This window comes from Sturnus vulgaris, chromosome 16, assembly GCF_052056855.1.
Source record: "Sturnus vulgaris isolate bStuVul1 chromosome 16, bStuVul1.hap1, whole genome shotgun sequence".
NCBI lineage: Eukaryota > Metazoa > Chordata > Aves > Passeriformes > Sturnidae > Sturnus > Sturnus vulgaris.
The window spans coordinates 2,627,909-2,654,869 of NC_142258.1; the positions used below are offsets into that span (position 1 = coordinate 2,627,909).

The 26,961-nt window shown below is 44.1% G+C and overlaps 2 protein-coding genes across 3 annotated transcripts; both read left to right on the forward strand.

Annotated features, from left to right (window-relative positions):
- On the forward strand, positions 1-11,819 carry COPS3 (COP9 signalosome subunit 3). Its single transcript, XM_014870986.2, has 12 exons — positions 1-223; positions 2,996-3,125; positions 3,984-4,096; positions 4,205-4,254; positions 5,107-5,199; positions 5,916-6,095; positions 7,032-7,172; positions 8,189-8,362; positions 9,204-9,290; positions 9,587-9,700; positions 10,264-10,344; positions 10,643-11,819. Exons 1-12 carry the CDS (start codon positions 169-171, stop codon positions 10,694-10,696), a joined length of 1,272 nt encoding a protein of 423 aa, XP_014726472.1. The 5' UTR covers positions 1-168; the 3' UTR covers positions 10,697-11,819.
- Positions 11,820-15,079: 3,260 nt separating this feature from the next.
- Positions 15,080-26,447, forward strand: FLCN (folliculin). 2 transcript variants are annotated; one of them, XM_014870973.2, is made up of 12 exons: positions 15,080-15,221; positions 16,391-16,669; positions 17,856-18,002; positions 18,623-18,844; positions 19,445-19,605; positions 20,323-20,414; positions 21,134-21,324; positions 21,904-22,017; positions 22,388-22,511; positions 22,772-22,903; positions 24,191-24,296; positions 25,030-26,447. In XM_014870973.2, exons 2-12 carry the CDS (start codon positions 16,421-16,423, stop codon positions 25,229-25,231), a joined length of 1,740 nt encoding a protein of 579 aa, XP_014726459.2. In that variant the 5' UTR covers positions 15,080-15,221; positions 16,391-16,420; the 3' UTR covers positions 25,232-26,447. The 2 variants fall into 2 exon arrangements, with proteins under 2 accessions (XP_014726459.2, XP_088030397.1); XM_088174271.1 differs by having other exon boundaries at positions 15,162-15,413.
- Positions 26,448-26,961: the final 514 nt, after the last annotated feature.

The window sequence follows — 26,961 nt, forward strand, 5'->3', positions numbered from 1 at the left end:
AGCGACCGCGCTTCTCGCGAGAGGCGGCGGAAGTGGCGCGCGGGCGGCGGGCGTCGCGCGACTCCCGCGGCGGCCGTTCATTGGCGGGCGGCGGGCGGCGGCTCCCGGCGCGCGCCGCTCCTCCCGCCCCGCCCCTCAGCGCGCGCGGCCGCGGCGCGAGCCGCCAAGATGGCGTCGGCCCTGGAGCAGTTCGTCAACAGCGTCCGGCAGCTCTCGGCCCAGGGTGAGGGGGACGGGGCCGGCCGGGGGGACCGGGAGGACGGGGCGGGCCCGCGGGGCCGAGGGAGGACGGTGATAGACCGAAGGAGCTCGTCAAACCGCGCGGGTGACGGGGCGGCGGGCCGGGGCCTGCCCGCTCGCACGGCGCTCCCTCAGGCGTGGGTCCGGGGTGCTACGCCCCCGGGGCTGCAGGGCCCGTGCCGGGGTTAATTCGGGGCGGTCCCGAAGAGATCCCGGCGGTGTGACAGGGCATGAGAGGCCGGCGGTGCTCTCACAGAGCTCTGTGGTTCTCCCACAGGGTGGTTTCGGTAGCGGAGCCCGCACCGGTGATCCTGCCAAAATCGGAACCTTTAAAATAGGGGGAGGAGCGAGCATGGCTTGGGCTTTAACTGGGGTTGTGTGGCCCAGCCTGTCACCTCCCCAATGAACGGGCAGGTTGAGTTAAGTGTGGTTTAAAATATATTTCTGAATTGTCCGAGTATCCGTGCTTTACATTTCCAAGCAGAGCATGGACAGAGAGTCCCGCCCCACCACGGAACTGAGACTGCAACCACGTGGCCACAAAGGGTTTTAATAATCACACTTAGAATTCTTTAGTTTCACTGCCAAACACCTAATTTTACTGTGTGTGGGCGCAGCGTTTCCTGGTTCTTGAACTTTCCCTGTGTGTTGGTGCTCTCTGAAATGTGTTCTGACTGGTCTCTGCCTGGGATGTTTCCTCCCTGAAACTGATCAAAAATTGATGTTTCCCACCACGGCCCCAGGTTTTATCGCTCGCAGTTCTTGGGTTGAGGTCCAGCTCTCTCTTATGTTGGTTTCACTTAAAAAATACAAAGTATTTCTACTGTAGAGACAATTTATACCTGCAAGGTGTGGATATAAACCAGGTGGAAGATGGATCTTTGTTCTCTTGGAGATGAGCTGGAGAACTTCGTGTCACAGAGTTTTGGGGATGCAGAAGGCTCAAAAGGAGAGTGGTTGGCTTTGTGGAAGTTCTCCCGTTAGGGATGAGCCAGGGAGGTGTTCTCTGTGAGAACACACAGTAAGGACATGGACCTGTTGGAGCAAGTCCAGATGAGCCACCAAGATCATTGGAGGGATGGAGCTGTGAGGAAAGGCTGTGAGAATCTGGATTGTTCCACCTGGAAGAGAGAAGGCTCTGGGGTGGCCTTCCAGTATTTGAAGGGAGATACAGGAAAGATGAGGAGAAACTTTATAAGGGCTTGGAGGGACAGGAAAGGGGGAATGGCTTCATAATAACAAGAGAGTAGGGCTAGATTGGATATTAGGAGAGAATTATTCTCTGTGAGTGTAGGGAGGCCCTGGCACAGAATTCCCAAAGAATCTGTGGTGGCTGCCTCTGGATCCCTGAAAGTGTCCAAGGCGAGGCTGGACAGGGCTTGGAGCAGCCTGAGATAGTGGGAGGTGTCCCTGTCCATGGCTGAGGTTTGGGATGATCTTTGAAGTTCCTTCCAACCCAAACCATTCTGAGATTCTGTGAAAGTAAATCCAGAGCCAGACTGGCAAGTGGATGTGAGAGCACTGAGGAGCAATGTGTGTGTTTGTGGTGGTTTCTGACTGCCATTTGGCTGCCTGGAAGGTGACAGAAAGGGACATTTAGTTGAGCCTGGTATGGGAATTTCTTGCTTAGACTACAAGTTGTTCTGTGTGTGTGTGTGTGGGTAGAGGGATAGATCACAGAATCCCAGAGTGATTTGGGTTGGAAGAAACATTAAAGGTAATCTCTTTCCTTGCCATGGACAGGGGCACCCTCCCCTAGACCAGTTTGGTCAGAGTCTGTTTGGGGTTTGTTTTTTTTTGTTTGTTTTTAGGGGAATGCTAAATGATAGAACTGTAGAAGAGGTGATTTTCTGGAATAGGGAGGACACCAGAATTAGGGTTTTGCAGTGCCTGAGCACCATTATCAAAGTGGAGAGTTTAACCCCCATTCCTTCCCATGCTTATGCCTTTTTTTAATTCCATGTGGAGAAAAATGGTTTTGGAGGTGAGTTTCTGGGCTCTGGTCCCCCATTTGGAGCTTTTGATCCCTCTAACACTTCAAAACTAACATTTCATTGCTAGAACTTCCCAGCTTTTCCTTTCTCAAGGGAAAAGGCCAGAGACCTGAGGGTAGTGTAAATCTCTGTGAATAGAGGCACTATTCCACGTTTTATGGAGACTTTTGTTAAGGGTGAGAGAACCTATTTTTTTCTCTCTAATCTGCAAGGATTGAACATTGAAACAATACTCTGCTTCAGAAGGACGTAGTTTTAATTCATTCAGTTAATTGTGGGGGAGGAAGAGTTTGGAAGCAGCTCATGGGAATGGATCTGCTTTCTTTATAAGGGTTTTGAGGCTTACCATACCTTCCTCATTCAAAGTAGTCACTTCTCATTCTGTGTTCATAGCTCACAGCATATGGAATAACACTGCAGTTTTAATTGTACAAAGTAAATTTAAGGATAGGTTTTTAAATACTTTTGTTGTAGGTACTTAGTTGCGACTTTAATGTCTACTTCAAAGAAATGCTTATGAGCAGACCTGAAAGTTGGGTAGTGCTTGAGGACCAGCAAAGAACAAGTTCTGGTTTTTGTTTTATTAAAAAAACAAACATGTGGTGGGTAGAAAATTAATGCTTGTTTTATTAAAGAAAATTAAAACTTGGGGTGGTACTATTATTTCCTGAGGTTACATGGGAAAGCAAGTTATAATGAGGTGTGGGAATGGGTGAAAGTTCTCTAATTAGGCTTTGATAACAATGCTTTTTATTTTTCAGGGCAAATGACCCAGCTTTGTGAACTGATCAATAAAAGTGGAGAGCTGCTAGCAAAAAATCTTTCCCATCTGGATACAGTGCTCGGTGCCCTGGATGTACAGGAACACTCACTAGGTGTTCTTGCTGTCTTGTGAGTGTTGCTTGCTTTTAATTAAATACTAAAATTTCAGGCAATGAGCTGAACTCTCTGCCAAGCAAAGTGTTTTGTTCTGGCTCTGGCACAAGTTACTTGGAGAATCTGTGGCTGCCTCACTCCTGGAAGTGTCCACAGCCAAGCTGGATGGGGCTTGGAGCAACCTGGGATAGTGGAAGATGTCCCTGCCCATGACAGGGATTGGAGCTGGATGGGCTTTAAGGTCCCTTCCAACCCAAACCATTCTGGGATTCCATGATAAGTGTTTTTCCATATATGTTCAACAAAAAGATACAGAATGAGCATTTAAAACTTTATTTTCAGGGCATTAATACACTGAACTGTAAGCATGGAGCAAGATGTTTTATTCCAGTAAAAAACAGGCTTTTATCATGGGTGTTTGTCTTTAGACAGCAGTGAGGCTTTTGCTGCTGTCTGGAGTTTAAGATAAAACTTGAGTTGCCTTGGGGATGCTGAACTATGGTAAAGATATTTAGTCTTGAATTCAAACTGGCTGTATCTGACTTCAAGTGAACTATCTGCAGGTTCCACTGCTATTTTAAAATTCTCTTTTAAGGGGAAGATCAGAATTCTAGTACTTGTCCTACTACTCTTTTGAAACAAAATACTGATAGTACTGAAAATGATCTTTGCCCTTGTATTTTGCACTTAATTGAGAATAGAAAGGCGTTTTTAAATGTTGTTCTACAGCTACTGGGGAAATCCTATGCCATGTCTCAGAGGCACTTTGGATTTGTTGACAAGCACCTACATGCAGGGACTTAGCAATGAAAATGAATCTTTTTAATGAACCTCCAAGAAATAAATGCTAAAATTTTTGTTTCTTTGTTTCAGGTTTGTGAAGTTTTCTATGCCCAGCATCCCTGACTTCGAAACGTTATTCTCACAGGTGCAGCTTTTTATCAGCACTTGCAATGGAGAACACATTAGATATGCAACAGACACTTGTAAGTTAAGCCTCATTTCAGACTTGATATATTTTTTGATAGTTTGATAATACTGATTTTTCACTGAGGTGTTTCTTTTTTTGTTTGTTTGTTTTTTACTGTGTTTAGTTGCTGGCCTGTGCCACCAGTTAACAAATGCCCTTGTGGAGAGAAAACAGGTGAGCAAGTACAAATAAGCTACTCCATACCCAAGGCTTAAAGGGGATGTCACCAGCCTCTTACTCTATAAAGATTTGCCACTAACTTCACATCAAGTGTTTCTGTGCAGCTCTTTAGTTGTTAAGTTTACTGAAATGTAATGAACCAAACTCAAAACTCGAAGATTTCTCTAAGGAAAACCTAAGGAAGATAATTCTGGGGGGAGAAAAGTCACCTAAAAACATGTTCTCCCACACAGAATAGGAGGTCTGTAGTACCAAGAATGTTTTTCAGACAAAGTGTGCATTAGTAGAGGAGGGAGCTGCAAGGGTTATTAGCGCTGGCGAGTCAGTGATTTTAGTTTCAGTGTTATTCTCGCTTATGTTACATAATATTCTTAATGAAATGCCTTAAAATGTGCAGGAAACTTGATTAAGAAGTCCTTGACCAGTGGTTTTGTTGCTAAAATCCCGACTTTTTCAGGCCACTTTGGTGAAGTCTAGTCTGAGACAGACCAGATTTGATCTCTACTTTTAAGTGGAGTGGAGTGACTCTACCTGACTTTAGTATTTCTTGAGAGTTGAAATGGAGTCATGGAGGCAAGGAAAGTTTTCTTACTGACACAGATTACTGTATTCCTGGTGAGATTGGCTTTGTAGAGCAGAATTGATGACTTCATCAGGAGAAGTTATATAGCCAAGATTAATTTTATTGTGCAAGAGTGCCATATCCTACAAAAAGGGAACCTCAAGTTAACTATTACTTAATCGAACCTGTCAATTAGTGTTATTTTTCATTTGTAAGTGTCAACATAAGATCCAATGTGCTGCCATCTATGAGAAATTATCTGAAAGAGATGTAATTTCTGACAGCCCCTGCGAGGAATTAGCATTCTCAGACAAGCCATAGACAAGATGCAGATGAACACAAACCAGCTGACCTCAATACACGCAGATCTCTGCCAGGTAAGGGGATCAGAAAGGCTTTTTGTGAGAGTAAAAGATTATAAAATACCTATAAACCTTCAAGGAAATGCATGTTCACATATTGCAATGTAAGAATGGATTTTCAACTGGATTTTTATTTTGTTTGGTTTTTTTTTTCCAGTAGTAAATAATATGATATACTGAAATAAAATCCAAATCTGATATACAGATTAATTACTAATTTTAAATGTTCAGTGCTTGTCCTCAGATCTTTGATTTTGTTGATGACTTCAGAAAGTCCTTTAACATCCCTTCTCTGTGGGCTGAAAGTCACACTGAACTTGGGTGGTGTCAGTGTAATATCCAGCTACTGTGTCTGCTCAAGTCTGACAAAAGACTTGTTTGTCTCAGTGTCTTTGGCCTGGATTTGTGTTTCTGTCTCATTCTTGGCTCCTGGGATTTAGGCTTGGACAGGAATGTTCAATATTTTTTGTTGCCAGCACAGTAGTCTGGCAGTCCTGGAGTTTCAAACAGCTTTGTCAGAGTTTAATTTCTTTAGGAGTCAGATAATTTTATAACAATTCATAATCTGTTAAAGATTTTCAACCTTTGTTACTCCACCACTGACATTCTATTTTTTAACTTATGCGAATGATACTTATGCAGTAATACTAATTAATTTAGTTTCAATTTCTTCTCATGGAAATTCAAATGGAAATGGCTAATTTATGAAAACTTGATTTATTTTCTTGTAGCTCTGTTTGTTAGCAAAATGCTTTAAACCTGCCCTCCCGTATCTAGATGTGGACATGATGGATATTTGTAAAGAGAATGGGGCATATGATGCGAAGCACTTTTTATGTTACTACTACTATGGTGGGATGATATACACTGGGCTAAAGAACTTTGAAAGAGCACTCTACTTTTATGAACAGGTAACTTGAAATGAAATTATAAGTCTGAATTGTGATGTCTGAAAAGGCAAAAGTAGATGTGTAACAGTGCTGAGAAAACACAGCACCTTTGAACTGCCACAAGCAAAACTGTCTTTGGAGGTGTTTTCCTTTAAGAAAGTCTCTCACAGCCTCATTGCTCTGTAAAGCTGTGCAGCTCAAAGGGTGATGTTAAATTTATCTCACTATAAATATTTTTCAGCTGCCTGCTTGAAAGTGCAGCACAGAAACAGGTCACAGGCTGACACACGGTTGTGTGTCCTTTAAAAAACAGTCCAGTGGTTTTGCTAAGGCCTTTCTGCTTTTATGAGAGGAGTTATGCTTCTTCAGTGCTGTTATAATATTTGCTGGTTTTGCTTTATCTGGGGAGGGAATAAAAATATTAAAATCGGGGAAATCTTGTATATGAGGGAAATGCTGTGAAATGTGGAAAACAAATTGGTGCAGCATTTTTCTTTTTTGTAAATTAGGGTCAGCTCTTAAGTAGTTCCAGTATCACAGTGAACTAAAATCCCTTTTCCCTATTCTGCACACCTCTGATAATGTAGCAGCTGTATAAAACCTGTTTGAGGGTCTGTGTAAATCCAGGTTCACGAGTAGCTACAGGTGATTTCTGGTACAACTTTCGATATATTCCAAGGAAGGAAGTTTTGATTCTATCTGAGCAGGGCTCTTTTAAGAGAGACACTGCTGTAACGTGATATGTTTTGAGTAGCTTGTATAAAATTTCCCTTTTTTGGAGTATGTCTGGGTAATTGATTTTGACAGAAGTTAGTGAAGCTTCAGCGCTCAAAGGAGAATTTCATATGTCACTGTATCCTTTCTACATGCAGCTTGAAATTGAGTTTTTTGTTCATGTACCAGGATCTACCAATAAGAAGACTAAATTTCTGTTCCATTTCTTTCTCTCTTGCTTAGGCAATAACTACTCCAGCCATGGCAGTCAGTCATATTATGTTGGAATCATATAAAAAGTATATCCTAGTTTCTTTGATACTGCTTGGTAAAGTTCAGCAGCTACCAAAATACACTTCGCAGATAGTTGGTAGATTCATTAAGGTAAGTATTGCAAATGCATCTAAATAATAGATCAACAAATCTGAATTTGTAAATGTGCAACAGTGGAAGGTGCCATTGTCCATGGCAGAGGTTTGGAATAAGATGAGCTTGAAGGTCTCTTCCCACCCAGACCATTCTGTGATTGTATGATGTCAGTGATACAGGTTTTTAAGATTTGAGAAAACTTCAGTGTTGAATAGTACTAATCAATATTCCTTTCACTGATACTGAACATTCCTTTATAGCTTTTTATGTCAGAATTTAAAGAATACTCAGATTTCAATTGGCTTTCATGCTGCAGTGTCATTAGGAAAAGATTTGACCTGTAACTTCATCTGACTGAAGCACAAAATACTAAACAGTTTATTCCAAACCCCCAGCTTTTTAAAGAAAAAAAGCTTCTGAAAAAACTGCGAGTTTGTAGTCTATAAGCATTCAGATTAGGAGGTGTAGGGTGTGAGACAAAACTGCTACTCAGAGAGTTCTGATCTTAAGTAACACACTTCCAAAAGTTAGTTCTTATTCAACACTGAGTTTGTTCATTTGTGACCAAAATTCTAGAGAGTTCTAAAATTCTTCTAACTCCAGAGACTAATAAACAAGCTGGAAACATTTTGATGTAGTTTAGGTGAACTGGTGTCGCCCTCTGAGTCTGTGCTGTGACCTGATCTGGTCAAGGATGGACAAATACAATGGATGGGCAGTTACTGGCAATACTTACCTCAAACTCAGCTGGTCAGTTGAGAGAGTTTTTTCACACTGCTTAAAGTAAAACTGTCACACAGAGGTCCTGGAATGATGTTTATTAAATGTTACACTGCAGATTTAGTGTGTGAGGGTCTGTAATTGCCATAAAACCATGTATGGACACTCTGTCTTTTTTATGAGAAATGCCCAAGCTACTTAAATTTATTTCAATGCCTGCATGGCTTCTAATGTTGGAGCACTGAATAGATTTTGTGAGGCTGGATGAACACTGTGTTCTTTAAGAAGGGTTCTCATTTTTTTAATTGCAGCCTCTTAGCAATGCTTACCATGAATTAGCACAAGTTTATTCAACCAATAAACCCTCGGAGCTTCGAAATCTGGTGAACAAACACAGTGAAACTTTCACAAGAGATAACAATATGGGGCTGGTTAAGCAATGCTTGTCATCTCTCTACAAAAAGAATATTCAGAGGCTAACCAAGGTAAGAGAAACTCTGAGCAGTTTTTCTCTAAGAGTGTATTTCTGAAATATATTCACTTTAGAGCTAAATGATAACATAGTAATGTGGAAGAGAAATGACTAAAACTGAGATTTGTGTCTGAAACAAAGGAGCCTAGAATGCCCTGTGTAGGAAAACAAATCAGTTGGCCTGCTTATGCATTATTTAAAAGCTGATTCAATCTGTCTGTCAGGCAGTTTTCCCATGAGCTTTTTGTAGATAATAAAAAAAGTGAGCGCTGTAACCCAGTGACCTTCATCTCTATTCAAAAAATAGGAAAACTGAACTTTACAGGCCACTTCATTAGAAAAGATTGAGTGAATAGGACAGATTTTGGAAAAATAAAAGGACAAACCAGAAGCACTAAAGTGATTTGCTCCTTCAGCTGAGAGATCAGATTAATCCTGAAAAGTGATTGGGGAAAGCAGGGTTGTTTTTTTTTTTTTGCAAGCTCAAATGATATTTGTTGCAGTAGAAAAAAATCTCATGAAGAGCTGTATATGTGCATCTCTTGAAGGAAATTCAAGGGGTGGAGAGTCACCTTTTTGTGTAAAAAGGTGAGGGAATGACGTTGGGCATGGTCAGGACTGTCTGGTGTGAAATAAAATTGCAGGAATGAGTGATGACTCCATACGTGCTCAGTGTAACAAATTAATGTCTGGAGGAAGAACTGACTCACTCTCATGAGCACTTTAATAATTGTGTGTTCCACTTGCTCCTTCCCATCAGACTTCCACAGCCAGGTTACATAGGCCATGAGGCATCAACAAGAAAATCCTTAACATGCAGTTGATTTAACACTTTAAAACTTTCTAAATTTCAGACATTTTTAACATTGTCATTACAAGACATGGCAAGTCGAGTGCAGCTGTCAGGGCCCCAAGAAGCAGAAAAATACGTCCTCCACATGGTAAGACCTCTGACTTGGTTAAACTATCCCAAAATTAGTGTTTGGGTTGGTAGTGCACATCCTGAGCAGTTCTTTTTCAGGGTGGAGGAAGTGCTGGCAGTCTGCTGTGGTGTTGAGACTGTTCTCAAAAAATCTAAAAAGCTGTTCTTCATGTAAAATAAGGTGGGAATCATGTTTTTGGGAGCCTGTGGGAAATAAAAGCAACCAAGTTAAAGACAATTCCACAAAGTCTGTGTTACAGTTACCTGAAATTCTGTTCTTGGTGATAACTTCTATTAAACCCTCTGTAATTTCAGATAGAAGATGGTGAAATCTTTGCAAGTATTAATCAGAAAGATGGTATGGTCTGTTTCCATGATAATCCTGAAAAATATAACAATCCAGCTATGCTTCATAACATTGATCAGGAGGTAAATCTTTTACTGCTTTTGGAATTCCTACCAAAGAGCCTTAGTCTGTAACCAGAGAGCTGCTAGCAGAAGCCAATGTAGTAACTTAGATATAGAGTGAGGACTGTAAATCACTATATTTGACTATTTCACAGTATTTTCATGGGTTTTAGATTAATATTCTCTGTCACTATGTTCCCTGTTGTGTCCTGCACAGCCTGAGCTGTTTCAGGAGACTGACTGCTTGCTAGTGGTGATAGGAAGATCTTTGAATGAATTAGAAACATTGATTTTAGAGTTTTAAACTTCAAGGATCACTTCCATTGGCTCTCAATAACCTGCCTGTAGGTTAAGGTGGTTGAGCTTCATGGGACTGTCTGTCAATGGCCTTAAAAAGGCATGGATCAAAGGAAAGGAATGAAAAATAGTCTAACACTTTTGTTTGGGAGGTGAGACATGAGAACATTTTGATGTGTAACTTTAGTGGTGGCAAAAGTTACTTGTTCTACATGGCAGAGCCATGAAATGTCTTGAAGATCAGGTACAAGCTGGACAGAGTAATCAATTTCATACATATTTTTAAGATGCTGAAATGTATAGAGCTTGATGAACGACTGAAAGCCATGGATCAAGAGATCACTGTGAACCCTCAGTTTGTGCAGAAGGTAATGGATTTAATGTCTTGTAAGAGATTCATTCAATGCAGTGTGTTGTACTGAATGTCAGTATTTACAATGTTGTTATTACACATTATTAATAATATGTGCATAAACATCATGACACATCATAATTTATTATTTTTGAAGGTGCTTTTTCCTAATTAATCCTGCAGTGATTTCAACCAGAAAATTAAATGCATGTTATTTCATAGGCACTTTATTTTCCTGCCTGTTCACTTCACAGAACTGTCTTTCCCAAGCCTGCAGACCTGTTTCTGAACAGAACTAACTCTTTCCCTTTCAGAGTATGGGCTCTCAAGAAGATGACTCAGGGACCAAACCATCCAGTTATTCTTGAAATTAATGTTGCTCACCACTCCGCTTTCAAGTAAAAGCTTATGAAAGAATCACGCCTGGAACAGGGCATTGAGGAGTTCCACGAAGAGAGCAGAGAGAACTGAGCTTTGCTTTTCACCTGGACATTAAGAAAATAAAAGAACACCCTCTCAGTACTGTATAATATCAGAAATATTCTCTGCAAAGAAAAAGGAAATCTCAAAAGAAACTTGAAAGTCTGTTGTGGATTTATTTATCTTCAGATTAACATTGTTAATGCATTAAATAATCTACCTTTTGTTTTAAAGGGTTTGAATGTTGCCGTGTTTCTGTAGCAGTCCTTCTCTTCTGCAAAAACAAAAGTGTTATTCAGGGAAGAATACAAACTAGTGTTGGTTCACTTGCAAGATAATTATTGGTTCATTATTCTGTATTTAAAGTTGGCTCAAAGTGCAGATTTATCGTATGTGTGGTGGGGGCAGAGGGGTGGAGTTCGAGCAAATCATAATATAGAGAATTTGCCTATGCCCAATGTAGCTGGTGCTGTCTGTTAAATGAGGAAAGAACTGTTCTTCCCAAAAGGATGAGGATATCAGCGTGTCCTTGTAAGGAAATTTGCTGCAAAGTAGGAATCATATATGGAAAACATACATGACAGCTGTTTATGATTTCAAGTTTCTGGTACAAAATATCTGCTAATATTATTTGCTCTTAGATGAAACTTTTTAGACCTAAACAAAAGGATATTTGGAAAACGTTGGTGTTCTGGAGGATTCTAGATAGGAAGTTGTTTACACTGAAAGAAATTTAAATGTTTGTTCCTGTGCAACTGGCATGAAGGTATTCAACAGGCTGATAGTTTCTTTGATGGAAACTAATATTTCTGCATGGAACATAAATATAATTCTATACAGCTCTCAAAATGCAGGATTTTATTCAGATATAACGTGTTGGAATGGTACCTGGTTTTTAATTTACTATTTTAAACTTTAAAACTTTGTTACTGGATTCTTTAAAGTGCTTCACCCCTTAAATCAACGGGCTGTTTAATTTTCTGTCGTTCTCGTGTATCTGAAGATTCTCACTGTTCAAACGCCTTCCTGTCAGGCAGAAATAAACCTGTCATCAAGTCAGAAAACAAGAAACTCAGCAGCCACTGCTTCCTACTGAAACACCTCACCAGGAGCTGCTTGCTCCTGCTGTCCTGCCAGCTTGTCTCCAGGTGGGAACTGAGCATTCCTGCGTCTTGCTGTGTGAAGTTTGTATGTATTGAGGTCACCTGTGGTATTGAAAATATTCCATTTGTGCTTCCAGTGCTGATACAGAAGTGTTGGGGTTTTCACTTGGTGTCCCAAGTCTAGCAGAGCCTCTGTGACAGCAGGGCGCTGCTTACTGGTGAAGAGAGGTGTCCCAGGTTGTGGTTGGTGGTGAAGGATGTTTTTAAAAGTATAAAATAGCAGTTTAGTATTGAACACTGGAGGTCCATAGTGTGAGCAGCTCATCACTTCCTGCCAGAGAGAATTCCATTGGGACAACGTTTATATCTGATCTTTAAGCAAAATCTTGGGGCTCTTCATAACTCACTTTATGAATCTTGTAACGCAGATCTATGATTTTAAAGGTTTTTATCCTAATTAATGCTGAACACACACACTTTTCCCCTCTGGTCCCATGGAAATGTTAAATGAGTAGTGATGCTGTGGCTTGAGTTAAAAGCAGGGTGGTTGTTACTACCATGTGTGGCACTCACAGAAGGGACTGCAAACTACTCACCCCAAATCCCAGCCCTCCAGAAATGTGCCTGGCTCAACTCTCCTTGCCAGTGGCTTCCTTGCCAGGGGAAAATGTATTCAGGATGCTGTCATGGAGTTGGGAAAAAAACAGGAATGTCCACTTTTACACTACTAGTTCCTGTTAGTGAGGATGGATTTACCTGCTGAGAGCTGCAGGATCGTTTTCCAGCTGTGGAACTAGAAGCAAACTAATCTAGGCAGGTGGTGAATAGCTCTAGATTTTTCTCTTCTTTTTTCTTTCCTAAAGCAGGTAAAACAAATCCATGCTCGCATCAAAAGGATGGCAAAAACAGCTGTGTAATAGTTTCAAGTAATACATCCCATTATATATCTGATTTTTAAGAGGGCAAATGCTTTTAGAGAACTGCTGAGGTTCCTTTTCTGGCGTGGATAGTTGTGCTGTTAATGTCTGAATTCTGTTAGAAATTCAAAGTCAGGTCTCACCTGTAGAATCAGTAGATAAAACATTCACCAGAAGTGCTCCGGGGAAGGGCTTTTAAATCCTAGTTTGATAAACACACGTGGTCTGGCATCTGCATGTCTTGAGATAGCGCTGAAATTAAGTCAGATTTTTAATGAAGCAGCTCCTTCCAAGTCTTGGAACTAAGTGCCTGGGCTGTGGTCAGCTGAGAGGCTTCGAGAACACTTGGGCTTTCTGGTTTTAATTTGTTATTTACTGCAGGGAAGGACTTTTGCTCAAATCTAGGAACACTGCGTGCTGTGCTGCTCCCGACTTGGACTCTCAGAGATCCTGTGGCTGTTTCTTCCCATCGGACACAGTCACAAGATGTGTCCAGGGAATACTGAGTGCATGCTTTGATATCTGACTCCGATTTTGATGCATTTTAATTAGCACAGACACAAAATGCACTTCTGTGGGCAGCGTTAGATGTGCAGCTGCAGTTCATAGCCACAGGAGGGGTCTCTAGACCAGTCACTGAGATTTAGAAATGTTTCTGAGAAGGAATGGTTGGAAGCTCTTTGTGTACAACCCCCACTCCTGTTTTTGTGCCACTGAGGAGCCCCAGTGCATGACCTCTGCTGAGCCATCGTTCCCTGGCGTTAACTCCAGCTGCTTCCTTCTCCACAACTTCCCTGTGTGTCCCACAGCACAGCCACAGCCCCGTGTTTGTGTTGTCATAGGTGATCTGTATAACCTAGGAAATGTTCTCTGCGTGGCCACACTGGCCCAGGTTAGTCCTGAGAAGTTGTTTAAGTGTACTATTGGAAAATAAAGATAACAAACGAGTCATTCTTAGTTTGTCTTAAATGAGATTGTAGGTATTTTGTATTGGGGGTTTCCTTAGTTTTTTGGGGGGGAATTTTTGTTCTGGTTGCTTTTTAGGAAGTGATTTTGCCTGCTATGTGTGGCAGTGCCCTCTACTCCAGAAGTGTTCAAGCCCTGCTGATGGCTTCTCAGAGCTCTCGGAGTAGAAATAATTTTAATTATTAATCTTTCTTTAGTGTCTTTCTTGAGAAGTGCTGCTGCAGGTCCTTGTCTGAGATGGCCTTTGGGATTTTGGATGGAACGCTTTTATTCTGAGCAACCTGGTCTAGTGAAGATGTCCCTGCCCATGGCAGGGGGTTGGAATGGGATGGGTCATAAGGTCCTTCCAACCCAAACCAGTCTGGGATTCGTGTCTGAACTCTGTGTTTCTCTAATAATCCATCTTGCTGACCATCTGACTATTGCTTTAATCGGAGACTCAGTTATCAGTCCACGTGTGGCTGCTTGGATCCAGAGGTGTGTCTTACAGTGGTATCAGCAATAGCTGCTGTTTCTTGGGATTAAAGTACAAGTTTTACTCGATTGAATAATCTATGCTGTTATCTTCTTGAAAACTTACTACTTTTGTTCAGAATCAGGTATTAAAAACTCTGTAAGGGGCACGGAGGATTCTGGTTATTATTTTGAAGCCTAATAGTTCAAAGGGAGTTTGGTTTAGCTTTCCGTCATAGATTCCTTGAGGTAAATAATCCTTTAATACTTAAACTTGATACCCTGAAGAGAAAGAGGAGTAGTTTAATGGAAATGAAGAGCCTGAACAGGTTTAACTTGGGCGTTTGCTCCCCTGCCATTCCCGGGCTGTACCTGTGCAAACAGCTCCACAGAGCTCCTTTGCAAATCGACAACACTTCGAAACCGTCCTCTGCCATAATCTTACATTCTAAGCACTTTAAGGAAGTAAGACAGACAGAAGTAAAGGAGAAGTCGCACCGAGCCTGCGGGGAGCACGGCACCGCCCTGAGGAGAGGGAAAGTCACGGGAAGGGGCTCTGCGACAGCCGATGGCGAAGCTCGTTACCGCGGCCCCATCCCGGTGCCGGTGCTGGTCTCGGTCCCGGTCGCGGTTCCGGGGGCTCCGGTCGCGGTTCCGGGGGCTCCGCCCGCAGCCACCCCGGCTCCCCTCCCAGAGCCAGTGGGTCACGTGACCCACCACGCGGCCCGTACCAGCCCGCGGGGGGAGCGAGGCCCGCTCCCGGTGTGGCAGCCGCCGGTGTCAGGCTGCCGCTCGTCCCTTCTCGTGTCCCCTGTGATCGGACACCACTGCTCCCGCTCTGCGCTGTAAGAGCTGGGCAGGTGCAGCGCGGAAGGCGAGGAGCCGCCTTCCAGACCTCTTCATGCCCCCCCTCTCTTGAGGTAATGGCTCCGCCCGGCCCCTGTGGACAGGGCGGCCCTGGGCCGAGCCACTGCAGCAGCCGGGGAGGTGCCGGCTCCCCGGGAGAGCGGCGGGACGACCGGCCCAGTCCCGCGGTACGAACGGGCTTCTCATCTCTCGCTCTTCTCCCTCATTCTCCATCTTCTCGCTTCTCCGCGGCGGCGGCGAGCTCGCGGGCGAGGAGCTGTCTGTCCCTGTCCCCCCCCAGCTGGGTGTGGGGATGGTACGGGCGGTGGGTCAGTTGGTGTCAGGCGCCCGCGGACACGGGACGGGCCGGGGGAGCCGCGGTGAGCGGGGGCTCCGGGCACGGGGAAGCGGGACAGGCCGGGACTGACCGGGCACGGGGAACCGGACACTGGGCCCGGTGGGACACGCCGGACCAGGTCCGGCAGGGCCTGAGGCGTTCGGGTCCGTGGGCGCTCAGCAGGGCCGACCCGTTCCGGCCTGAAGCTCCGGGCATGGGGGTCTGGTCTGTGCGACCTCAGCCTTGATCCAGAGGAGGCCACCAAGTTGATCAGAGGGGAGGAGCACCTCTCCTTTGAGGAATGGCTGGAAGAATTGGGACTGTCCAGCCTAGAAAGGAGAAGGCTTCGGGGTGACTTAATTGTGGCCTTCCAGTACCTAAATGGAACTTACAAGAAAGACAGGACAAGACTATTTACAGGAGTCTGGAGTGATAGGAGAAGGGGGGACGGCTTCAAGCTGACAGCAGGGTTAGTGGGATATTGGGAATAAATTTGCCCTGTGAGGGTGGGGAGGCCCTCCACAGGTTTCCCAGAGAAGCTGTGACTGCCCCTGGATCCTTGGAAGTGTCCAGGTTGTAGTGGATGATTTTCAAGGTCCCTTCCAACCCAAACCATTCCGGGATTCTCTGAACCTCTCCCTGTGAGCCTGGAGGTATCTGGGCGTGAGGAATTGGAATTCACCCCCGTGGGTGTCCTGGCTCAGCATCCAGGATCTGGACATGGTTTGGGTAGCTCGGTCTGGGTTGGGTTGCTCGAAGCCATCCCATCAGCAAACAGAAGGCTGGTCCTGGATCAGGGAAATGCCCAGGGAGGTGTTTAAGGAAAGACTAGTCATGGCACTCAGTGCTCTGGTCTGGGTGACAAGGTGGGGATTGGTCACAGTTTGGACTTGATGGTCTTGGAGGTCTCAGGCTGAGGCTGAGCTTAAGGCCAGCTGCAGAGCAGGAGTGGCACCAGTGAGGCCTGAGAGATCCCGTGGTGTCCCATGTGTTGACCGTGTGCTCTGCCCCTGGCTGCAGGAGGCCTGGCGGCTGTGCTGAGCCCTCACTATGAACGCCATCGTTGCCCTGTGCCATTTCTGTGAGCTCCACGGCCCTCGCACCCTGTTCTGCACCGAGGTCCTGCACTCGCCGCTCCCGCAGGGCGCTGGCAGCGGGGACATCTCCGGGCAGAATGAGCAGGCGGAGGAGGAGGAAGGTGGGATTCAGATGAGCAGCCGGATCCGCTCGCACAGCCCGGCTGAAGGAGCCAGCGCCGACTCCAGCAGCCCAGGGCCAAAGAAGTCAGACATGTGTGAGGCAAGTGTGAAAATCTCTCTGTGGGCATCAGTGCCCTTGGCTTGGCTAAAGGGCTCTGGGGTTCTCTGATGCAAATTGAATTGTTTAGAGACAAATAAAAACGTGAACAGCACTTGTTTTGTATGTGTCAGTGCCAGAAGATCTGCAAGTCCTCATAAACTGCAAGCTAGCCCTATGATCTATGGTAAGAGGATGAAGGAGCTGTTGTTGAATATGTACACCTTGACAGGACCTTGAGTCTCTTTAAGCTCTGTGATCTTTGATTCTCTTGAAGCTGAGAAATGCTTTACTCATCTTCAAAGAGCATTTACTTTGTTAGATTAGATCACGTCATTTATTAATAGTAATTTTAAGAGTGGTATTGGTTAGAAAACAAAAAAAATGCAAAAACAATTAAAACCATAGGAAAAATATATATTCTCAGTCGTTCAGGGCTTTTTAGCCTGGAGAACAGAAGTTTGTGTGGAGACCTTGCAGCAACCTTCCAGTGTCTGAAGTAGCCTGCAGGGAATCCACAGAGGGACTCTTCGTCAGGAACTGCAGTGGTAGGACAAGGAGCAGTGTGTTGAAACTGAAAGAGGTGAAGTTCAGGTTAGATATACTAAAGAAATTGTTCCCTGTCAGGGTGGTGAGGCCCTGGCACAGGGTGCCCAGAGAAGCTGTGGCTGCCCCATGCCTGGAAGTGTCCAAGGCTGGGTTGGACAGGGCTTGGAGCCCAGGATAGTGGAAGGTGTCCTTGCCCATGGCAGGGGGTGGAATGAGGTGATCTTTAAGGTCCCTTCCAACCCAAACCATTCTATGATTCTCACACTTGTCTTCTATCAGTACTTCCTCTGGCATATTTATTATTTACTTTCCCTTCAGGTGTGGCCAGTTTTGTTTGGCCAGTTGGTTTCACAGCTGCTATAACTGAACTTCACCAGCTGTAGAGTCAGCACCAAGTTCACAGTGAAATTAAATAGTAGAAAATGAGCATAAGAGCAGAGGCAGTGTACAATAGTTTTGTGTGAGGAGCTGAGTTCAAATCCTGACCCTGACACACCTTCCTTGTCTTCTGAGTCTTTGTGTTCCTGTCTGTGTGTGTAAGTAACATTTTATGGTGTTTTGGAGGGAACAGTCAGAGCTCTTTGGAAACCTGAGATACCTGCACGCTCATTTATGGCTGGATTTGCTTTTCTGCCTTCAGGGCTGCCGCTCTCTTGCAGGAGGACACCCGGGGTACGTCAGCCACGACAAAGAAACCTCCATCAAGTACGTCAGCCACCAGCACCCAAACCACCCCCAGCTGTTCAGCATCGTGCGCCAGGCCTGCGTGCGCAGCCTCAGCTGTGAGGTACCTGCCTTGGAGCACAGGGAAATGCTGTTAATGGCTCCTGTTTCACTTCCAATCCAAGATATTCCATTGCTGATCCTGGCTGCTCTGTGCACACTGAAACATGGAGGGAACCAGGTGGAAAGACAGGCACAGAAGTCTGTTTATTCCAGGATTGGTGGTATTTTTTAAGCTTGATCTTTGGTGACCTCAAAGGTTCCTTCCTCTCACCTTATGAGGCTAAAAATATTCCTTTAATTGTCATTTTAAGATAACCTGGTTTTTGTAAAAACCTCTGCATGTGGTGTTGAGTGCCCTTTGTAAACCATTAATATTCATCCTCTAACAGACATGAAGAAAAACCTTATAGATTAATGAGCATTTCTGTGTCAGGATCAGCAAAATTCCTTCTGGATTCTCAGTATTGTAGTTGAATGGAGCTGACTTCTTAAAAAACAGTTAAATTGAAGGATTTGGAGTGTTTGTAGGATACCTTTGGAGGGCTGTCTGACTACACTTTTGGGATAGTAGCATAAAAAGGCTTCATTTATTCCCCAAGTGGATGTTGAAGTGCAGGAAGCTGTTTAGTTGGTTACTCTGTGATGTGTTTAATGACTTTGGTGTGTGTCCCTTCCCTTCAGGTCTGCCCGGGACGTGAAGGCCCAATTTTTTTTGGAGATGAACAGCACGGTTTTGTGTTCAGCCACACCTTCTTTATCAAAGACAGCCTGGCCCGAGGTTTCCAGCGCTGGTACAGCATCATCACCATCATGATGGACCGGATTTACCTCATCAACTCCTGGCCTTTCTTGTTGGGAAAAATCAGAGGCATCATTGATGAGCTCCAGGGCAAAGCACTGAAGGTAGGTCAGTGCACAGAGTCCCTGTGAGTCAGTGTCGGTGTCTCAGTCATGATCCCTGATTGACTGAGTCAAAAAGCTGATCCAGCTCATGCCACCAGGGTGGTCATTAAGATTGATATAAGGAGGTTGGTGTATATCCCCATCCCTGCAAGTGCTCACAGCCAGATTGGACAGGGCTTGGAGTATCCTGGTCTTGTGGAAAGTGACAGGTGCTTGTGGCAGGGGGGTTGGAACAAGTTGATCTTTCCAACTAAAACCATTCCAGGATTCTGTGTATGGAGATGTAGGAGGGAAGGAACAGAGGGTGTTTTTGTCATTTGAAACATTCAGTACTTTTCACAGGCCTCATAGGCAACAACTTTGTTACAAATGTAAGTAAGTAAATCTGGGAAGGACAATGATTTTGGAGCACGAGAGTTACTTATTGATAATTTTAGTCCATCTCAGAATAAGATGTCCCGTCTCCCTGTTTTCCCACGATTGGATGAGCGTACATGATGCACCCTTTTCACTTGGTATTTTTGTTGTGTTTTTTTTGCCTGTGCTCTGTGCAAACACCGAATCTCTTTCAGTCTGACCCTGCCCTTGCTGTGTGTGCAGGTGTTTGAAGCAGAGCAGTTTGGGTGCCCCCAGCGTGCCCAGCGCATGAACACGGCCTTCACCCCCTTCCTGCACCAGCGCAACGGCAACGCCGCGCGCTCCCTGACATCCCTGACCAACGACGAGAACCTCTGGGCCTGCCTGCACACCTCCTTTGCTTGGTAATGCCACTGCTGTTCTCAGCTCCTTCCTCAGCAGGATATTGCCACGTGCTGAAAGACTGGGAATGTGATTCGAGTGTTTGGGTTTGGTTTTTTTTGGGGGTAATGCTTAAACTTTGCTAGGTAGCGCCTGAATTGGAAGGAGCCAACACTGATGTCTTTAGGACATAAAAAAGGTTTTTTTGCTGTGAAGTAAAACTAACGTGGCAGCTAACAGAAGCCATGGTTATGCAGATGGAAAGGTTTTGCAGTGTAGAAGAAAAGAATAAAAGATTCTCCTGCCCCCAGTGTGTTGCACCTCGGATTCACACCTGCCAGACCATGGTGGTTCACCTGGGAGTGCCCCTGTGCTGGGATCAGCAGTGTGGGAGGTGCAGCCATTGAGCTCCGAGAGACTCTAGTTGCTCCAGTGCCTGACTGCTTCCCTGGAAAGATGCCACAGGGAGGATTGCAACACTGGCATGTGATTTGGATGGGGGATAATCATGCTGCACAAAGAAATTGCAAAATGCTGGGATATGGGTGACTTTGCGTGGCAGGGATTGTAAGATGGGCTGATAGTCCCACACAGAGGAAAGCACAGGGATGTACTGGGAGGTAGCACAAAGTGGTTAGTGGTTAGATGTTTTGTTTGACATCATGACATCAAGTTTCTTACTGGATTTTTACACCTGGCAAGCTGCATGACTCTACTTCTCCTCCTTTCAATATCTCCAGGCTTCTGAAGGCTTGTGGTAGCCGGCTTACCGAAAAGCTTCTGGAGGGAGCACCCACAGAAGACACCCTTGTTCAGATGGAAAAACTTGCAGGTGAGACAGAGGTTTCCAGGGTTGCAAAGACCCTCTGAGAATTCTTTAGATGAGGAAACACTGAGTCCTTTGATCAGCATCTTAAGTACAGCCATTGCTCATCAGCTTTACCTTCCTGGTAGTCTGTGCAGCAGCAGATGCTCTCTCCCATCTGGAGATGGCTCTGACAGGAATGTGGAATCCAGGCACCTCAAAGATTCTCTGCACGTGGTGTTTGTCACTTGAGTAGCAGTGTTGCATCATCAAGATTATTGTTCTCTGTGTCTGGGCTGGGCTTCCCAGCGGATTTCTGCAGCCAGAAGGATTTGCAGTCACAACATACAGATTTCTTGCTTCTTTTTCTACGAACTTTCTAAAAGTAAAAGATCATAGTTTGGTTTATTTTCCTGTGTTGAATTATTTTATTAACCATGTAGACTAGAGTCTAGAAAGCTTTGTCCATAACCTTTAAAACAAGAATAGAGAACGGCTGATCAAGAAAGGTGACTTTCTGTTCTGTAGAAGATAAAAATCCCTTCTTGACCCACAGTAGTTATTTTTTATCTGAATTAACACTTAGGTGTGTCTGTGCTGCTGCCAGTACTTTCAGTTACTGTGTTCTGAGCTCTCCTCCCACATACACCCAAAATCACATGGCTGCAGCATGTGAACACGTTCCAGTTTCCATTCCTAGAAAGCAGCAAATTTTATGACCAGTCTGCCTAATTTTTTTGTGCTAGATCTGAAAGAAGAGTCGGAAGGCTGGGACGGTTCTGAGGAAGAAGAGAAGCCTTCTTCCCAGTCAGATGTTGTGGAAGGACAGGAGCTGTCCAAAAGCTCCCCTGAAACATCACTGATGCCAGATTGCAACAGCTGGAATGTAGCTCACAGAAGATTGTCTGTCTTTCGCTCTCTCAGGCACATGAGACAGGTAAGAAAGGCTGAAGAGTTCACAAGCTCTTTTCTCCTGATAATGTTTTTTCTTTAAGATACATTTATTTCCTGCAATCTGCACATTCCCTGGTGCTGTGTTCAGCACAGTGCCTGCCCAGCCAGGAACACGATGTGAACTGCATCTCTGGGCACACTCCCTTCCTCACGTGGGCCTCTGCTGATCCTCAGTCATGTGGGGTGGGGTCAGATGATTTCTTTCAAATTCTGCACTTCTCTTCTTCCCAAGAGCAGTGACAGTAATTTAATACAGAGGTTGTGCAGCATCTTCAAAGCCAAGTAATATTTGCTTTTTAAAAAAAAGTGTTTCAGAGGAAAAAATAATTTACAAATAGAATGAATTATGCTGTATGGATCTTGCTTTTCTCCTGTGCTCCCAGTGACCTGGCTGAGGGTGAAGGTTCGTGTGTCCAAGGTTCATGTGCTAAATTTCCACATCCATTCCTGCTGTTCAGGTCTAGCCATTTTCTTACCTGTCACCCGTGTTTTTAACAGGGCAAATGAGACATTTTACTCATTTTCATAACCAATAAAGAATGGTTTGGATTTTTTTTTCCAGGTTCTTGGGGCATCAGCATTCCGAATGCTGGCTTGGCATGTTCTGATGGGGAACCAGGTCATCTGGAAAGCTCAGGATATGGATCTTGTCCAGTCTGCCTTTGATGTCCTACGGGTAAGAAACCTTTTCCTTTGTTTCTTGGCTGCATATTTTTACATGTATTTCTCTACTACTCCAGCCTTTATAATGATCTGCCGTGTCATCTTGTGAAGAGTGTGTTCTAAATTATGTAGTTTTGAAAAAACAGCAACTAAAAAAACCCCAAAAACATGCACAAAACAAAATCTTCTCAACTTTTGGATCTCTTGCTTGTCCTCAGTGGCTGCAGGGGCTCTCAAGCTGAGTAGGGTACTTTGATCCCCCAAATCAGGAGCATCTGCCTAAGCAGTGCTCCAGGTCTTGGTTAGGCTTGGAAGACAGGGAGAGAATTGTAGTTACTTGTTTAATTCCAGAGTTTCTCTGGGCTGGTTTCCTTGCCCTGCAGACGATGCTGCCCATCGGGTGTGTGCGGATCATCCCCTACAGTGACCAGTATGAGGAGGCCTATCGGTGCAATTTCCTGGGCTTGAGCCCACACGTCCAAATCCCACCCCACATCCTGTCATCTGGTAAGAGCCTGCTGCAGAGCCCTCTCCCCTCCCTGTCATGTCATCTTAAAAGACGCTAGATTTTTGTTTTTTGAAAAATAAGTATTTGCTGCATGAAATAAATCCCAAACCACTTCATTTTGTTTTCCCCGTGCCTTTGCCTGGTCAGTGACTGAAAGCTGTGACACCTTCTCTAGGCACTGACCATAGCAGGGTCTGTAGCTGTGTTTTGGAATCTGGGCTAGCACAGCTCATGCTCTTTTGGGCTCTTGTTGCTCCAGAGTTTGCAGTCCTCGTGGAAGTCCGAGCTGCCACCCGCTCCAGCCTCTACCCAACCCTGTTTGATGATGAGCAGTCCCTCAACAAGTACGAGTTTGTTGTCACCAGTGGGAGCCCTGTTGCAGCAGATAGAGGTGAGTGATTTGGAAGCAGAAAGAATCTCTGTCACTGAGATTAAAAGAGCATCTTCATCTTTAACTGGTTTTCATGTACTGGTCCTTAAGGAGGTTTGAGTAGAAGCCAGGTCAATATTCAGCTGGGATTTAGCTGTTTGAGGGGAGGTTCACCACAGATTGTTCAATTATAAAAGATCTGCTCTACCAGATCAGCATTTTGGCTATTAATTTTCATAAATGAGAAATGGATTCAGTAACATTATAAGAAAAATTGTAGGGAAATTCTGTAACTCACAGTGAACACTTTGAATCCTGGAATACTTGTGTGTCTATTTTGAGTAAGACTAACTTATAAGGACAATGACATCACTAATTTTCCATGCTCCACTTGGTAGCCAAATATGACTGATAGAGAAATACCCAGACTTTTAAATTTAATTTTACCTACTTCCTTCCAGCAGTTGAACTCTTGCACTTAGAGGTGATTTGAGTCAGGTCCATCAGTCTTTTCTGGGAAGTCTTAATTTAGATGAATTTGCCTCACTGAGTGTCTCAAAAGACATGGCAGATGGCTCATCCTTCCTCTCTGTCCCTGAAGACAGAGATGCAAAGCAGAGACTCTTGCTCTCTCCGTAGTGCTCTTCCTGTTGTTGATCCCACATGTATAAATACACCAGTTTATTTTCCATCCAGTCACTGGCATGTCCAGAAACTTCTGGACAAAAATAGTCACTGCAAGGTTTTTTTCTCTACCACACCATCAAACTTAGTAGGCCATGGACTGCTGGGAAAAAAAGTCTCCTGAGGACTTCCAAAAAGTGGTCCAGGAATGCCTTGGGGTTGGTTGCTGGTTTATTTTTTCACTAAGTATAATGGAACTGCTCTTAACAAGAGGAACATTAAATCAAGTATAAGTTGAGGGTTTATGTTTTTATATGTATGTTTGTATATTGTACAAAGAAGCGGGAAAGTTTTTTCATAACCTTGTGTTTTTAATGATCTTCTGATAACAAAAGCTAAGCAGGAGTTTAAAAGTGGATCAGAAGAAAAAAAAAAGGCCCTTGAACCTGTTTGGATGTCCCAGGGTCATTCACTGAATTCCATGTTGCTTCTTTGTTGGATCAGATGCTTTTCTAATGGGATGATCTTTAGCTCCTTTTCCATGGAACTGAAATCCCAGCCGGCCATTGGGGGATATATTTACCAATTATTAGTCCAGTAATAATTAGTAGTAAAGGTGCAAGCAGTAACCTTTAGCTTGTGTGTCCTCTTTCTCACCCTTTCCCCCTTTTTCCACTCCTGCAGTTGGCCCAACAATCTTGAACAAGATTGAAGCTGCCCTGACCAACCAGAACCTCTCTGTGGATGTTGTGGATCAGTGCCTTGTTTGCCTGAAGGAGGAGTGGATGAAGTAAGTACAGCCACCTTGCTTTCACAGGAGCAGCTGTGGTGCTGCTCCTGGAACAGTAACAGCAGAGTGCAGGACACACTTTAGTCAGGTGAATTCTGCTGCAGCTCAGCAGTAGTTGGGTTTACAGGAACAAATTAAGTCAGGAGTTAAGAATTTTCTGCTGTAGTCCCAACTCTCTTTTTGGCTTTCAGCAGTTCTTAACCTTTATGCTTCAGTTCACACATCTGTAGGTTACCTGCATGACAACAGCTGTCTGCCTCACCTTGGTTAGGAGGATTAAATATGCAAATCCCCCTCTGCCTGTCAGTGTGGCCATACCCCAGCACAGGTAACACCCAAATACATGCCTGAGTTCTGCCTTGAGGCCCTGCATTTCAGAGGTGCAGGTAGCTGGAAAGGAAGACCAGTCAGTCATGTGAAAGAATTCATGAATTTGTGAATTTACCTGAAGGCAGATGGGCACTGGATGTGTCTCCCAGTTGTCACAATTAATTGTTCTACTTTCTGCTAGAATGACAAAACCAAACTAGAAATATGCCCATTATTACTGAAAATGAGTCATCTCTCTAACTAATCTCCCTCCTTCATCAAGCATGAGAACAGTTCAATAAAACATTGGTTGAAGCTTTTATTAACATTTGTTGCAGTAGGTGCCAAGAGAAGCTCCTCCTTGTTCCCTGTTCGATGGTGTGTGAGTCCATTTGATAATGACAGGAATCTCTTGTTTCTGCAGTAAAGTGAAAGTCCTCTTTAAGTTCACTAAAGTGGACAGCAGACCCAAGGAGGATACCCAAAAACTGCTGAGCATTCTGGGAGCTGCAGAGGAGGACAATGTCAAACTTCTCAAGTTCTGGATGACCGGCCTGAGCAAGACTTACAAATCCCACCTGATGTCAACGGTTCGCAGCCCGACGTCCTCGGAGTCCCGGAATTAAAGGGTGCCCAACCTCCCCTGCTGCCTTCAGAGAAGGGCAGGGAACCCTGGTTACCTCTGCTGAGCCTGCAGCATGTGCTTTTAGGTGGATAGTGAGGCTTCATCACTATTCTCCTGGTCCTCAAACCAACTTGAAGAGTGACTTGAGTCTTTTCTACTTGCTGTGAGACTGGACTAATAAGTGCTAATCCACAGTGCTGCTCTCTCCTGGAACTCAGCTCTCAATCTAGACGTGCACACTCAAGACTAAAACACAGCAATGCTCAAAGAATCAGCTAAATTAATTAAAATCCCATCCTTTCCTCATTAAGCACCATGGTGTGACAGCAGGCCTCACCTTTAGGTTCCTTGGCAGGCCTGTGACAACGTCCAGAACTCCTGGGAGTGCATATGGTTAATCTCACTGAAATCCCACATAAATCTCCTAAATGCCTGAGAGAACAAGAACCAAAAATAAGAGGCACGTCACAGGGTGTGGATCACATGTAAATTATTTCAAACCACTTTGTGCTCAGATTTAAGAGACTATTTTCTGCTGTAGCATAAGTCAGGATATCCCATGGGAGTCCTGTCACTCCTCTTTATTTATTTATATCTTAACTTGAGACGGTTTTAGCATTTGCTTTGGAAATCTTGTCTGGGAGGGCGAATTGTAAAATAAGTCTCAAAATGCAGCCTGCTTGCCTCTCAGAGGGGAAAATACTCGCCTTGTTTTGCCTGTGGTTGCAGAACTTCCAGGTAATGAAGATAACCTCACCAGGATAAGGTTCTCTTCTGTCTTTTTTAGCTTCCTAATTAAGTTAAGCAGAAGAGATTCAACCTGTAGGTGCTCCCTTATATAACTCTATAGTAGCCATTTTTGCTTAATAGTTCATGAAAACATTGGTGCATTTTTTAATTACCTAACAAGATATTCCTTATCTGTACTGTAAGGAATCAGTTTCTGTTGTGAAGTCTGGGGTTTATGTCCTTATTTTTTTTGTTTTTCTGGATCATTATTGGGAACACTTGACGTTACCACAGATATTTTGAACAAGCTAAAGGCAGGTTTTACCCAGGTGACTTTCTACACTCACTCAAGCTCAGAGAGGATGTTCCAGCTTGTCACAAGTTCTGTTCTTATATATAAAATACGGAGGTTGATTTTTGTCTGGAACATCTGTAAAATGGAGACAGGCATTAAATCTCATAAGAGCTATTTTTGTAAAATGAACAAACTCTGGTTTTGTGTTTATTTTCAGTGTGTGTATGTGTTGTGGTGGGGGAAAGCAGAAACTGATCCACAAAATTCCTGCATCCTTAGTCTAGATCTAATGTAGAAAATTTAATATAGGTCCTTTCCTCTTATCTTTGTATTAGTTTCTTGTAGACTGCTCTAGTAACCTTTATTTTAAAACTATTCTGGTCCAGTCCAGAGCTGTGTAACAGAGCAGGCGAGATGTCATTTGGCATTGAGACCTTCTTGATTGCTGAACTGGTTTTATTTTTAAAAAAAACAGCTCTCCCAAGCAATCCAGCATCCAAACCTAACCTAGTGGTTCCTTCCAAACCAGCAAAGGGTTGGTCACAAGGTTGAGCCCGAGGCTGCTGCTTCTCCCTTGCTCTTGGTGAGTTTTGCACGATGTTGATCCCTCTCCATCCTGACCTGAAACAAGGCTCTCATGGACAAGCAGGCTCAGTTTTGAGCCAGGGCAAGGAAACCACTAACTTAACACTTATAAAATGCCCACA

Bases quoted from the DNA above. Each gene is read 5' to 3' on its own strand.
- FLCN (XM_014870973.2), top strand. From the start codon at position 16,421: ATGAACGCCATCGTTGCCCTGTGCCATTTCTGTGAGCTCCACGGCCCT. The intron at 20,415-21,133 runs GTGAGACAGAGG...TTTTTGTGCTAG, and splicing joins TCAGATGGAAAAACTTGCAG to ATCTGAAAGAAGAGTCGGAA. The intron at 24,297-25,029 runs GTAAGTACAGCC...TTGTTTCTGCAG, and splicing joins CTGAAGGAGGAGTGGATGAA to TAAAGTGAAAGTCCTCTTTA.
- COPS3 (XM_014870986.2), top strand. From the start codon at position 169: ATGGCGTCGGCCCTGGAGCAGTTCGTCAACAGCGTCCGGCAGCTCTCG. The intron at 224-2,995 runs GTGAGGGGGACG...TTTATTTTTCAG, and splicing joins CCGGCAGCTCTCGGCCCAGG to GGCAAATGACCCAGCTTTGT. The intron at 10,345-10,642 runs GTAATGGATTTA...TTTCCCTTTCAG, and splicing joins ACCCTCAGTTTGTGCAGAAG to AGTATGGGCTCTCAAGAAGA.